The 15,368-nt window shown below is 43.7% G+C and overlaps 1 protein-coding gene across 5 annotated transcripts in view; it reads left to right on the top strand.

Moving 5' to 3' along the window:
• Positions 1–15,368, top strand: part of Arhgap35 (Rho GTPase activating protein 35) — a 116,849-nt gene that overhangs the window by 45,771 nt on the left and 55,710 nt on the right. For all 5 annotated transcript variants that reach the window (NM_001271132.1, XM_008758919.3, XM_039110038.2 and 2 more), the window contains one exon: positions 5,299–9,167. In NM_001271132.1, the coding sequence (NP_001258061.1) occupies positions 5,487–9,167 (3,681 nt within the window). In that variant the 5' untranslated portion in view covers positions 5,299–5,486. The remainder of the gene's footprint in view (positions 1–5,298; positions 9,168–15,368) is intronic.

The raw sequence follows: 15,368 nt of genomic DNA, 5'->3' as shown, positions 1-15,368 counted from the left end.
TTCTTTAGAAGTTTTGATTTTTCAAATTGTCATGAAAAATGTTTAGAAGTGACCCATGACCACTTGAGGGTGCCATCTCAGCAGACAATGGTGTTCTCTCTTTTGTCTCCTAGAATAAAATGTGGTGTTACTAAGTCCAGTGGCTCATGCCTCTCAGAGTCTGAGATGGGGACTATAGAGTTCAAGGCTTGCCTGTGAGACCCTGAATCAAAGTAAAAAGCAGAGGCAGTAGGATTATAGCATTTTGGGACAATAAAGGGGAGGAGGAAGAGAGAGAGCTTGCTTCGAATACACCAGTGAAGGGGCTGGGAAAGGGATGGTTCAGCAGTAGATCATTTGCTCATCGTGTCCAAAGTCTTTGGTACCACCCCTAGCACTACACAAAAGCAAAACAACAATAACAAAAAAAAAAAATGATTTCTAAAGCAGTGGTTCTCAACCTTTCTAATGCTTTGACTTCGCTACAGTTCCTCATGTTGTAGTGACCCTCAGCTGTAACATTATTGTTGTATAAGGGGTAATTTTGGTGCTGCTGTGAATAGTAAAGTAAGTATCTGTGTTTTCCAGTGGTCTTAGGCAACAACCACTGTGAAAGGGTTGATCTAAAGGGGTCACAACCCACAGATTGAAAAACACTGGTCTAGAGAGATAGCTCAACAGTTAAAAGCACTTGTTGCTCTTGCAGAGAACCTAAGTTTTTTTTACCCAGTACCCATATGGTGCCTCACAACCATCTACAACTCCGTTCCTGGGAAATCCAACACCCCCTTCTGATCTCCATGAGCATCAGGCATGCACAGGGTGCACATACTTGCATATATAAAACACTTGCACACATAAAATGAATAATTTTAAAAGGCTTAAAGAAAAGATCTGTTTTTTGGGTTGTTTTTTGTTTGTTTGTTTGTTTTGTTTTGTTTTGTTTTGTTTTGACATTTCTGTGAAGCACACCAAAGCATGATGTTTATAGAAATGCTTCCTACCAGGTGCAAATGATATTCCCAAGAAGATTGGTCTGCTTGCTATTTTAGATAGTCTCAGGAGACTGCTTGACTGTAGGCTTGGCAGTCGCAGAGTTACACTTGAGTGTGCAAGTACCACAGAATAGTGGATTCCAGAGGCCCATGTGTGCAGAAGTAGCCAGAGGTGGTTTATTTTATTTACTTCAGTTGAAAGGATGCTAAAGACTTTGACACCATAATAACAGTTTGCTACTGACTGAAAGTGTTAGAACTTTTTGGTTTTAACAAAAACTTTTTAACAATTTGGATTCCTTAAAGTGCCGCTCCTCTGCTCCATTCTTGCCTCCTTGGATCATGACCATGGAAAGACTCTGCATTAGCCAGCCAATGGTGGTGCACGCCTTTAATCCCAGCACCTGGGAGGCAGAGGCGGGCAGATCTCTGTGACTTTGAGGCCAACCTGGTCTACAGACTGAGTTCCAGGGTAGCCAGGGCTACGTAGAGAAACCTTGTCTAGAAAAACAAAAAGAAAGAAAGAAAGAAAGAAAGAAAGAAAGAAAGAAAGAAAGGAAGGAAGGAAGGAAGAAAGAAGGAAAGAAAGAAAGAAAGAGAAAGGGAAAGAAAGGAAGGAAGAAAGAGGAGAGAGGGGGAAGAAGAAGAAGAAGAAGAAGAAGAAGAAGAAGAAGAAGAAGAAGAAGAAGAAGAAGAAGAAGAAGAAGAAGAAGAAGAAGAAGAAGCAGCAGCAGCTAGAGAGAGAGAGAGGAAGAAGAAGAAGAAAAAAAAAGCTAAAGAAAGAATGCATTATTTTAAGTTGCTCAGCCCAGTCTCTTGATGGTTCCTCCCAACTAGCCTCACCTTTTCTTGTTCTTTTTTTTTTTCCTACTGAGGGAGCAGTCTTTGATGAGTTCCTTTGTTTAAAATGTTCAACAGGGATCACATGTGATGTAGCTGCCTAAGTCTAGAGAGCTAGCTTTTCAGGCTTTATAGCCACCTTAGTACTCATTTCTCTAGAAGTTTTACAGATACAGGGAGGACACAGGAGCCAGCTGGAAAACTTTACAAGCCAGCTCTCATCAGGAACTCCTGAGAATTTGTCATTGGTAACAGTAAAAACAACACAGAAGAATATCATATACTCTGTCATAGTTAGACTTCTTATCACTGTGATGAAATACCATGACGAAAAGCAACTTGGGGACTGTCACACATGAACAGTCTGTCATCAGTGAGGGCAGGAACTCAAGCAAGCCAAGAACCTGGAAGCAGGAGCTGATGCACAGGCCATGGAGGGGTTACAATTACTGGCTTGCTGATTATGATTTGCTTAGCCTGCTTTCTTTTAGAACCCAGGACCACCAACCCAAGAATGGTGCCACTCACAATAGACTGGGCCCTCTCACGTCAATCACTAATCAAGAAAATTGCTTACAGCAAGATCTTACAGATGTATTTTCTCACTTGAAGTTTCCTTCTTTCAGATGTCAAGTTGACATTTAATTAGCCAGCACACACACTTAATCCAGATTTACCTATTTACATTTTATTCCTCTGCAATGAGTATGTTTTGAAAGGTTCCCATGTGCCCCACGTTGGCCTGAGACTGGCTTTAGTTAGGATCTTGCATAGCCAGGTCTTCTGCCCGCATCTCTCAAGTGTTTATACTTGGTTACAGGCAAGCACTACCACTTCCATGTTGTGTAGGGTAAGGATCAAGACCGGGATTTCATTTATACTAGGTCAGCATTGTACTAACTGAGCCATAGCCCTAGTCCCTTGTTGGCATTTTTACTCTCTCTAAAACAGATTTTTTTTTTCCTGAACATTTACATTCATTTTGCCTCCCCCTGCCCCAAATACTTTTCTCTAAAAGTAGGGATACTTTATCTCAGTATAGCCATCCATTTTATATATACTAGTATTATTTTTTCTGATTTATTCTTCTTACTCAAGTGTTCTATCACTGAGCTTCATCCTTTCACCTGCGTTGATTTTAATGTGTAAAAGATGTGTAACACAAAGTTAAAATCTTAGCCATTTTTAGTACATATTTCATTAGTGTTCAACCTATTCATGATATGTAGTCATTACAACAGTCCATCCCTGTGACGTCATTCCACATGTGAATGCAGGGTCCCCATTCACTACTTCTCTCATCCATTGAAACCAGCATCACTACACTTTCTGATTTTTACACCTCTTAAGATAGAAAATATATTGTCTACTGTTAAATCCCTTTCAGATTTAAGTGTGTGTGCCCATGTAGATGTGTGTATGTGAATGCATGCTACTGTGTTCCTGTGCAGTCAGGAGGTCAGCTTGATGGGGTTACATCTTCTTTGACAGGCTTAGTGGCCAGCATTACCACCCACCAGTGCTCTGTGGGGGAGGTGGGGCATCTCTGTTGCTCTAATTTTTCTTTTAGGTCTTTGATCCATTCACAATTGTTTTCTGTTTGTTTAGGTTTTTTGTTCTTGTTTTTTCAGACAGAGTTGTAATGTGTAGTCTTGGAGACACACATAGAACTTGCTATGTGGACCAGGCTGGCCTTAAATTCAGAGATTTCCCCAGTGCTGAGATTAAAAGCATGCCCCACCACTCAGTACCTTGCAAATGCTATACAAATATTCGTACATCCAAGTTACATCCCCTGCCTAAAGTTAGTTAGCTTCTGTACGTGGTATAGATAAAGACCTACCTCTCTCTGTCATTTCCTGTGTGAAGATCCACTTTTTCCACCAAATGGTAAAAAGTCTGTCCTCGGGGTTGGGGATTTAGCTCAGTGATAGAGCGCTTGCCTAACAAGCACAAGGCCCTGGGTTCGGTCCCCAGCTTGGGGGGGGGGGGGGAGTCTGTCCTTTTCCCAGTGAATGATCTCAACATCCTTGTCAAAAGTCATTTAACTAGCCAGGCATGGTGGCAGAGACAGTCACTCTGTGAGTCTGAGGCCAGCCTGTTTTTTTTAAAAAGTCACTAATGATATATATGATGATTTAGCTGTAAACTTTCAATTTCTTTTCCATTGGTCTGTCTTTGTGTCACTGCAGGACTGTTTTGTTGTAGCTTTGTAATAAATTTGAAAGCAATATTATGAGTCTTCCAGGTTTGTTCTTTCCTTACTCCTTTCTCTTCTATCCTCCCCACTCCCTCTCTGTGGTCCAGACTACTCTTGACCTACTGTTTGTCCTGCCTCAGTCTCCTAAGTGCTTCCACACCACACTGATGATGTAGATTTTGATTTCAGAGTAAAGGTGTTGTCTGCTTTCTCCATTGTAATTACTGTTAAGGGGCTGGGGATTTAGCTCAGTGGTTAGAGTGCTTACCTAGGAAGCGCAAGGCCCTGGGTTCGGTCCCCAGCTCCGAAAAAAAGAACCAAAAAAAAAAAAAAAAAGAAAGTGTAATTACTGTTAAGAGCTTTCTCCTGGTTATCAATAAGGCTTAGGAAGGCACTTGACTTAGCTGTCAGTGTCCTGTCTCTCAACATTTCCCCTATATTTAACCTTCTTTTGTGACTTATATTTGATCCAATAGTTAGACTTTAGTTCATATTTTTTGCAGTGGGGTGTAATTCATTACTGTACAATTTCTTTGCTTCTCAGATTATCCTGGAACTGACTCATGGGAGCCCCTTCAAGATGACACCATAAAAGATGACGCTATTGTCCTTGTGAAAATGTCCCACCATCATCATTTTGTTTGTTTGTGGCACACACCTTTTATCCCAGCACTCAGGAGACACGGGCAGAGGTTGATTTCTGAGTCCAAGGCCAGCCTGGTCTACAGATCAGTTCCAAGACAGCCAGAGCTACACAGAGAAACCCTACCTCAAAAAACAAAACAAAAAAGATGTTTCTTGCCCATCTTGTATCCACCCTACCTTAGAGTTAGCCGCATTTCCTCCAGATTCACTTGTCACTCTACATTCATTACTTGTCATTTTACATTCTCCTTACTTTATATCCACCTGTTCTTGTCTGTACTATACCTGTTTGAAAACACATTGATACAAGCCTTTTTACTATTATCATTTTGTGTAATAATGTATATGTGCATACCCTCCTGTATAGGCATGTACATGCCACAGCATATGTGTGGGAGTTAGAGGCCAACTTTGAACAATTGGTTCTTTTCTTTCTCCATGGGATCCAGAAATTAAACTTGGGTTGTCAGCAAATACCTTTACCCTCAGAGCCATTTCAGCAACTTTGATGTCAGCCTTACCACAAGGCCTGGTACATTAGGTTTACTAAATGTTTTTGGATTAAAAAATACTTTTATTGTAATTCAGTGGTTAAAATAGTTTGAATACTGATGGTTTTTCTTTTTTCCCTCTGTCTAGGCAGACATGTTGGCTATTTGTCGATGAGAAGTAGGAAGAACTGACATACTGGTTTAGAACACTATGGGACCTAACATTTGCGCTGCTTGGGCAGCCAGTGTCCACTGGCACTGCTAAGAAGCCCTCACTCTACTGCAGAACACTAATCTGATCTTGGAAGTGGCTGTTTGTGGCAGGATGTTTCGAAGATGATGATGGCAAGAAAGCAAGATGTCCGAATCCCCACCTACAACATCAGTGTGGTGGGATTGTCCGGCACTGAGAAGGAGAAAGGCCAGTGCGGCATTGGGAAGTCTTGTCTATGTAACCGCTTTGTGCGCCCAAGTGCTGATGAGTTTCACCTGGACCACACTTCTGTCCTCAGCACCAGTGACTTTGGTGGGCGGGTGGTCAATAATGACCATTTTCTGTACTGGGGAGAAGTTAGCCGCTCCCTGGAGGACTGTGTGGAATGTAAGATGCACATTGTGGAGCAGACTGAGTTTATTGACGATCAGACTTTTCAACCTCATCGAAGCACGGCACTGCAGCCCTACATCAAGAGAGCCGCAGCCACCAAGCTTGCTTCAGCTGAAAAACTCATGTATTTTTGCACTGACCAGCTAGGGCTGGAGCAAGACTTTGAGCAGAAACAGATGCCAGATGGGAAGCTGCTGGTTGACGGTTTCCTTCTGGGCATCGATGTTAGCAGGGGCATGAACAGGAACTTCGATGACCAGCTCAAGTTTGTCTCCAATCTCTACAATCAGCTTGCAAAAACAAAAAAGCCCATAGTAATAGTCCTGACCAAGTGTGATGAGGGTGTTGAGCGGTACATTAGAGATGCACATACTTTTGCCTTAAGCAAAAAGAACCTCCAGGTTGTAGAGACCTCTGCAAGGTCCAATGTGAATGTGGACTTGGCTTTCAGCACCTTAGTGCAACTCATTGATAAGAGTCGAGGGAAGACGAAAATCATCCCTTACTTTGAAGCTCTCAAGCAGCAGAGTCAGCAGATAGCTACAGCAAAGGACAAGTATGAGTGGTTGGTGAGCCGCATTGTGAAAAGTCACAATGAGAACTGGCTGAGTGTCAGCCGAAAGATGCAGGCCTCCCCTGAGTACCAGGACTATGTCTATCTGGAAGGGACACAGAAAGCCAAGAAGCTCTTCCTGCAGCACATTCACCGCCTCAAGCATGAGCATATTGAGCGCCGGAGAAAGCTGTACCTGGCAGCCCTGCCATTGGCTTTTGAAGCCCTCATACCTAATCTAGATGAAGTAGACCACCTGAGCTGCATTAAAGCAAAAAAGCTGTTAGAGACTAAGCCAGAGTTCTTAAAGTGGTTTGTTGTACTTGAAGAGACACCATGGGATGAAACCAGCCACATTGACAACATGGAAAATGAGCGGATTCCCTTTGACTTGATGGATACTGTCCCTGCTGAGCAGTTGTATGAGACCCACTTGGAGAAGCTGAGGAATGAGAGGAAGAGAGCTGAGATGCGAAGGGCTTTCAAAGAAAACCTGGAGACCTCTCCTTTCATAACTCCTGGGAAACCTTGGGAAGAAGCTCGTAGTTTTATTATGAATGAAGACTTCTACCAGTGGCTGGAAGAATCTGTGTACATGGACATCTATGGCAAGCACCAAAAGCAGATTATAGACCGGGCAAAGGAAGAGTTCCAAGAGTTGCTTTTGGAGTATTCAGAATTGTTTTATGAGCTGGAGCTGGATGCTAAACCCAGTAAGGAAAAGATGGGTGTTATCCAGGATGTTCTGGGTGAAGAGCAACGATTTAAAGCATTGCAGAAACTCCAAGCAGAGCGTGATGCCCTCATTCTGAAGCACATTCATTTTGTGTACCACCCAACAAAGGAGACATGCCCAAGCTGTCCAGCTTGCGTAGATGCTAAGATTGAACATTTGATCAGTTCTCGCTTTATCCGACCATCTGATAGGAATCAGAAGAACTCTTTGTCTGACCCCAATATTGATAGGATCAATTTGGTTATTTTAGGCAAAGATGGCCTTGCCCGAGAGTTAGCCAATGAAATTCGAGCTCTTTGTACAAATGATGACAAGTATGTAATAGATGGTAAAATGTATGAGCTTTCTCTGAGGCCAATAGAGGGGAATGTTCGGCTTCCTGTGAACTCTTTCCAGACACCAACCTTCCAACCCCATGGCTGTCTCTGCCTTTACAATTCAAAGGAGTCGCTGTCCTATGTGGTGGAGAGTATAGAGAAGAGCAGAGAATCTACACTGGGCAGGCGGGATAATCACTTAGTCCACCTCCCCTTGACTTTAATTTTAGTTAACAAGAGAGGGGACACAAGTGGAGAGACTCTGCACAGCTTAATACAGCAAGGCCAGCAGATTGCTAGCAAACTTCAGTGTGTCTTTCTTGATCCTGCGTCTGCTGGCATTGGTTATGGACGCAACATTAACGAGAAGCAGATCAGTCAAGTTCTGAAGGGACTCCTGGACTCTAAGCGCAACTTAAACCTGGTTAGTTCTACTGCTAGTATCAAAGATTTGGCTGATGTGGACCTTCGAATTGTCATGTGTCTCATGTGTGGTGATCCTTTTAGTGCAGATGACATTCTCTCTCCTGTCCTGCAGTCCCAAACTTGTAAATCTTCCCACTGTGGGAGCAGCAACTCTGTTTTACTTGAACTTCCAATTGGAGTACACAAGAAGCGCATTGAGCTGTCTGTTCTTTCATACCATTCCTCATTTAGCATCCGAAAGAGCCGGTTGGTTCATGGGTACATTGTTTTTTATTCAGCCAAACGTAAGGCCTCCTTGGCAATGTTACGTGCCTTTCTTTGTGAAGTGCAGGATATTATCCCCATCCAGCTTGTCGCACTCACTGATGGCGCTATAGATGTCCTGGACAATGACTTAAGTCGAGAGCAGCTAACAGAGGGAGAGGAAATTGCACAAGAAATTGATGGGAGATTCACAAGCATCCCTTGTAGCCAGCCCCAGCATAAACTCGAGCTCTTCCATCCCTTTTTTAAAGATGTGGTGGAGAAAAAGAACATAATCGAGGCCACACACATGTACGATAATGTGGCTGAGGCCTGCAGCACCACTGAGGAGGTATTCAACTCCCCCAGGGCTGGGTCACCCCTCTGCAATTCAAACTTACAGGACTCAGAAGAAGATGTGGAGCCTCCATCGTACCACCTTTTTCGGGAAGATGCGACATTGCCCTCCCTGTCCAAAGATCATTCCAAGTTCTCAATGGAGCTGGAGGGAAACGACGGGCTGTCTTTCATAATGAGCAACTTTGAGAGTAAACTGAACAACAAAGTACCTCCACCAGTCAAACCAAAGCCTCCTGTGCATTTTGAGATCACAAAAGATCTTTCTTACTTAGACCAAGGTCATCGGGAGGGACAGAGGAAGTCTATGTCTTCTAGCCCCTGGATGCCTCAGGATGGATTTGATCCTTCTGACTACGCAGAGCCCATGGATGCTGTGGTCAAGCCAAGGAATGAGGAAGAAAACATATACTCAGTGCCCCACGACAGCACCCAGGGCAAGATCATTACCATTCGGAACATCAACAAAGCCCAGTCCAATGGCAGTGGCAATGGTTCTGACAGTGAGATGGACACAAGCTCTCTAGAGCGAGGCCGCAAAGTATCTGCAGTGAGTAAGCCTGTGCTGTACAGGACGAGATGCACCCGCCTGGGGCGGTTTGCTAGTTACCGCACCAGCTTCAGTGTTGGGAGTGATGATGAGCTGGGACCCATCCGAAAGAAAGAGGAGGACCAGGCATCCCAAGGTTATAAAGGGGACAATGCTGTCATTCCTTATGAAACAGATGAGGACCCCAGGAGGAGGAATATCCTTCGAAGTCTAAGGAGGAACACCAAGGTAAGACCTGACTTACAGTGAGTTAGTAGGGGTTTGCACAGCATCTCTGAGATCTGATTGGTGATGAAAACTATTCAAGGACAACTTGGTTTTTAAAAAAAAATACTGGATGTGAGAGCACATACCCATGAGAGTACATTCATTCTTTGGCCTGGTGTTAAGAGTCAGCCTGTGCATTAGGTATCTACTACTGGCAGTTCTCATGGGTTTGCCTCTACCTAAAGCAGTAATTACCCAAAAGAGCAGGTGGTGTAGAGCCCTTCAGTGTCCTGACAAGTTGCCAAGCCAGTGACATTATGGATTCTCTTTGCTGTCTTTTTTTTTTTTTTTTTTTTTTTTGTTCTTTTTTTCGGAGCTGGGGACCGAACCCAGGGCCTTGCGCTTCCTAGGTAAGCGCTCTACCACTGAGCTAAATCCCCAGCCCCTCTCTTTGCTGTCTTAAAGATTGTAGATTTGCACCCTTTGTCTGAACATCCATCTTGTATCTGTATTACTTTCACATGGTCCTTCTTTCCTATGCTGATCACAAAGGATGAGGGACTTTACATTAGTGAGGAATAAATGGTTCTCTGCACACACAAATCTATAAAAGTGCTGAAATGGCAAAAAGTCTCAAAATGAAGTTTATCCCTATTTAAAAAGTGCAGCTTTTACATGTTTCTCACTGCTTCCTTCCTCTGCAGTCATCGCTTCAGTCAGTGAGTCTCTAAACTTAAGGAACACCAGGTGTAGAGGGACCGACAAGGGAAGGAAGAAGTTACTCTAGTAGTTTACATGTCAGGCTTGTCCCTAATGCAGCAGGCAGATGAAGTGTCTTCTTGCCGAAGACTACAGGTTGGTGTTTGTGAGGCAGAGAGCTGAAGGTAGTGCCCTGTCCTCTTAAAGGGCTTGAACTTTGAGACAAAGTATCACCCAACTCACCCTGCCATTTATTGTAGGCAGTTCTGTTCAGAGGATGACCTCTTGGTGAGACTCTGACACAGATATAATAACCTGTGACCGTCATCAACACAGGACCATGCTCACTCCCCTCCTCCCTGTCAGTAAACAGCAGACATCAGCTACTTCTGTAAGACTTTACAAGGGCCTTGAAGGGTGCAGTTGCCATAAATGAATACTATATGACACACCATATCAAAATATCGTATAATTTGGAGTCCTAAGAGATAGCATAAAGGCCATTGTGGTAGCCCATGACCCTGGGAGATGTAGGAGTATGATACCATTTTGACCCAGGACATGCAGAGTGCTCTCAGTCACTACTGGCCAGGGCTTCCATGGCCTACCTGTCTGTGAAGTGTCAGAAAGGGCAGAACAGTGTTGTATAGGTTCTGGGCCCCTATCTCTGGCTACTACTTTTCTTCCCATTTGGTTATTCCACAACTTAATGTGTCTACTTGGGGTCCATGCTGCCTTTTGGATTTTGTTCTTCAAGACTTGGAGGGAAGACCCAGTGAAAGTGGTTTTTATTTAGGAATCTAACCAACCTCCCTGTGTTTTCCCCAAAGGTCCCCTGCTAAATGATACTGAATCTGAGTGTTTTAAATGTTTTGGCTTTCTTCCTTCTCCACTCCTGGTAAAAACTATTGCTGGAACAGCTTATGCAAATGCTGACAGCCTTCTGATTTGTGGGGGTGTTTGGCACACCTGGGAATTAGGAAGATGGCATAATAGCACACTGAATTACAAGTCTTTTTCTGACTTATGGCAATATTTTTAATACTGCAAACATTGCTTTGAAAACATATTCTCAGACAGGGGATGTAGCTCAGTTGGTAGAGAATGCACCAAGCCTTTGAGAAGCACTGGGTTCTAGTTCCAGCACTACCTAAAACCAAGTATGGTGGTGCACATCTGTAATCCCCATATTCAAGAGGTAAAGACAGGAGGATCCTACCAGATCTAAGGCCAGCCTGGAACCTTTCTCAAAAAAATAAAAAAATTGTTTTTTTAAAAATTGTCAAACAAGCCCTGTTTGACAATTCAGACTCTGTGGTGAAGGCTTAACTCCATAGAAACAGCTAGTCTCTGCATCCTAAGCTGTGTACCTGCTGGCGACATGACCCCAGCTGCTGGATCAGCAGGCATGAAGTACCACCTTCCGGCCCTGTCTTGAGTTATACAGGCCACACCTCTGTGAATCAGATTGAAATGATTCCTCTGGCCCAACAACCATGGCATGCCAACAGTCAGCTTAGGAGTATCCTTACGGAAGAGTGGGTAGAAGCTGGCGTTGTGTTTCCCTGACATGGAGAGTGGTGCTTTCAAGCGAGCATGTGGAGAGGAGGAAAGCCTTTGCTACAGAGCATGCCTCCTGTTAAGACTGCTGCCATTGGGAATGCAGACTGACACTTGTTTTACTGGAAGAGCAAGATACCATCAGGGCAGAGAGTACAAGCCACCCTCCATAAGGGATTTATCTTTTGATTTTTATTGGTATGACGAAGCAGTACGACGTTTATTTCAAGTGAGGGGAAAACATTCTGGAATTTCGCTGGTCATAAAAAACAACTCAGACCCTCCTGTAGGCCATACTACTGGGGAAGTGCCCCTCCCCTCCTACTGGACCAAGCCATAACACTCAGATAATGCAGTTAGATCTATGTGGTTGCTGTGAATGGATTATCTGTCTGCCCAGTTAAAACCTGTAGACAGAGCTCATGTTAGGATAGCTCAGGTAGATTGGGGGTCACTATTAGCTGCTGAGGCCAAGAACAAAGTCCCCAGGTCAGATCCCAACTCCCTGCTTTCTTATTTGGACCATGAGCACATAATGTCCCTCCTCTGGCTCTGAGGTCCTCTGGTCTTCTGAGGGCTGATTATTGTGGGCCAGAAGTTTGGGTTCGAGTCACCGTGAAACTCAACCTGGAAGAGGGATGAGGCTGAAGCACACGCAGTGCATAGGGTGACATGCCCCAGCAGCAGGTAGAACATGACACTGTACCCAGGGAGGGGACTGCTGCAGCCCTCCTAACCACACCACTTCCTCTTTGGTACAAGGTTTAACCCACAGTGATTCAGCTACTTGTTCTGTGCTCACCCTGACAACCACCCTAATGAAGAGAAGCTCTGCTCTGGGTACCAATGTGATGGGGAAAAAAGAAAAAAAAACTCTTCAATACTCCTGCTAATTTGCTAGATTAATACCTTACTATAGAACTATAGTCAGAGAGAGGAACGCTTTCATCTCTTCTAATGAAAGTGCAGACTGTAAAGCCAATGCTCCTTCTTGGGTCCTTTTCCCAACGGAACCATTCAGTAGCCCACCCTCAGTGGGAGCCTTCCGCACTCAACTGAATGAAATTGAAACTCCAAGATTGCACTTGGGCGGCTGTGAATAGAGCTTTGTCTAAAGCTGCCGCTGTTCATGTCTCTGTCTCCCAAGGCTATGTGTTTGCAAAGACGAGATCGGGACCAGCAGCTCTTATTTTAAAGCCAAAAAGCAAGCCCGCAAAGCCTTGCTTCACAATTGTACCCTTGGGGCTCATTTAGTATGCTGAAATTTGGTGTGTTTGACCACGATTTAAAGACTAGACATTATTGGCTGTTTACCCTTCTGTCAGAAATGTTCTTACTCCTGTGTTTAATAAAAAGATACAATAGTGATAAAGAAAATCTTTCACTTACTGTGGCTGCCACATGACAGGACAACCTATTGAAAAGTGAACTGTTTGAATCACACATTGTTTGGTCTATAAGGCACCAAGTAACCAGTTTGACAGTTTGTGTCCCCCCCAGTGAATTGGCTTATTTCATTGGATTTAGTGAATTGGCTGGTTGTTGTGGCTTTGTGCGGACACAGCTCTCGTTTTGTGAGGCCTAGAACGGAGTTAAAGTTTCTAGTGTGAATGAAAACCAGCTGGGGAGTTGGGCTGCCCACATCCCTGAGAGGGATATTGGTTTTGACAGACAAGTGGAATGTGATAAGAGCTCTTTGTAACTTGCTCAGAAAAACCTCAGTGTTTGCTTCTGAGCTTAGTCCTCCTGAGTGAGCATAAGACCAGATACCCGAATGCTATGATCCTAGCTCGTACTTCGAGGTAGAAGCAGGAGGATTGGGAGCTCAGGGTCACCTTTGGTACATAGTGAATTTGAGGCCAACATGGGCTACATGAAACTGCTTTTTTAAAAACAGGACTAACATGGCCTTTCTGACTTCTAAAAAGAGATTTATTGGGGCTGGAGAGATGACTCAGTGGATAAGAAGAGGCACATGCAGGCAAAATGCTCATGCACATAAAACAAAAAGAAAAATCTTTAAAATTTTTCGTTTTTAAAGAAACTAAAGAAAGTATTTTGGCTACCATGTACAAGCAGCTTTGCCCTTTAAAAAGCCAGCATTCTGTTTGGTGCGAGGGCATCAGCAGGCACTTGTCTTAGCCTGCTGTTAGGGTGTCCAAATGTGCTAGTTAGTGTTCCTCGGTGATAGCTTCTGAACCAGAATGTACTTTGTTACCAGACAGAGAGGTACTAGATATGGAAGAGTTCTTTAACAAAATTTCTGCTCAACTGAGACATCTAGGAAAGTTCCCAAAGGAATTGGTAATTTAAAACTAACATTGACACAGCACCAGGCAGGCAATTAAAAATGGAGGATTCATGGGGGTACAGTGTGAAATTCAGAGTGGGGAGGGGAGACCAGAATCTTTTTATATGGGTACAGTTTGTAGTGTGGCTGCCACAGAAACAGAAAAAGAATGCCAAATTATAGAACGCATACTGGTAGGTGTGTGCTTTCACCTGTGCAATTTTTTAATCCCATCCTTTATTTTATAGATGAGTATATTTTGGAGCACATTTTGAGGTGTGGTCTGTTGTGGGGAAGGCATGGGAACAGATGTGGTCTCAGTGGGAAAAGAAGTTCTTACTTTTCACAGCTGGCTGGACCAGGAAGCAGAGCTGATTTATATCTTAGAGATGAGGTGACTAAGTCTCAGAGAGATTAAACACTACCCCAGCAGGGAATGGTGGTACTTGCCTGTAATTCCAGCCCTTGGGAGAACCATGAGTTCAAGGCTAGTCTCAGCTCCACACTGACTTTGAGGCCAGTCTGGCTACATGAGACACTGTCTCAAAAAGAAGTAAATACCTTACCTTGTCTGGTTTACCACTATGCAAAGAATGGATGAGTTTTTGAGGCCAGTCTTCTAGCTGCCATTCTGCTGCAAAAAAGTTGCTAGTATTCACTGTTCATGTGCACATGTTTAGACCAAGGAGCCCATTCACTGTGTTCATTCAAACAGAGTCTATGTTGGTAAGTCCATTTCTTTATGCTGTTCTCCTAAGGACATGTTACTGTTGTTTCTGTCTTCAAAGGCTAGTCAAGTAGGGCCAAAATAGGCATGGAGGGACTGAATTAGCCATTGGAACTTTAAGAAGTTGTTTTAAACTCATGCCAGAGGATTTTCAGTTTATTTTATTGTGTTTTTTTTTGTTTTTTTTTTTTTGTTTGTTTTTTTTTTGTTTTTTTTTGAGGCAGTCTCTATGTAGCCTAGGCTGGCCTCAAGCTCAGTGATCCTGTCTGAGACTCCTGAGTGCTAGGATTATGTGTACCATCATGCCTGGTTTCTCTGTTATTTTAAACCTAAAGAACTTCTGTAGTGTGTTTTTGGCTTTTGTTTGTTTGTTTGCTTGTTTTGCTATTAAAAGTAGACAATGTTTTTAACTATCTGCTTTAGCTTGCACACACCTGTGCCTTAAATAAAATATGGAGCCCAGATCTTTATTTCAAAGGACAAAGAATTCTGTGATGCTTCCCTAAGCCAGCTGTCTCTGCTCCACGACCTGGTTAGACCAAACTAACTGCAGGGCCCAGGTGAGGTCAGCTGCATTCCAGAACCACCCCTCTTCCCAAAGGCCAGGCCCACAAGTCTGGCAAAGTCAGGGTCACTGTGCTTGAGATTTCTGGCAGGGATTACATAGTTGTGCCTGGGTCCAGTGGCCTCTTCTACTTTGCCTACAGCTGCACTGTCCAGGAATTCAGTCTTGAGATTCTCAACTTGCCAGGACGCAGGTTTGCCAGGCTTGCTAGACTCTATCACTCTGCAGTGGACTGACACAACTGCCTTCCTGTTTGCCCTAAATCAAGGTGTTCTAAGCTGATGAGTGCCAGGAGCATGAGAACTTAATTGAAAGGGCCCCTTTGAAGCTCTGTAGGAAACATGAGAGAATGATTGTTAACTAGAAAATCACAGTGTTGAC

Source organism: Rattus norvegicus, chromosome 1 (genome assembly GCF_036323735.1).
Source record: "Rattus norvegicus strain BN/NHsdMcwi chromosome 1, GRCr8, whole genome shotgun sequence".
NCBI lineage: Eukaryota > Metazoa > Chordata > Mammalia > Rodentia > Muridae > Rattus > Rattus norvegicus.
This window is presented reverse-complemented; position numbering and strand designations above follow the sequence as displayed.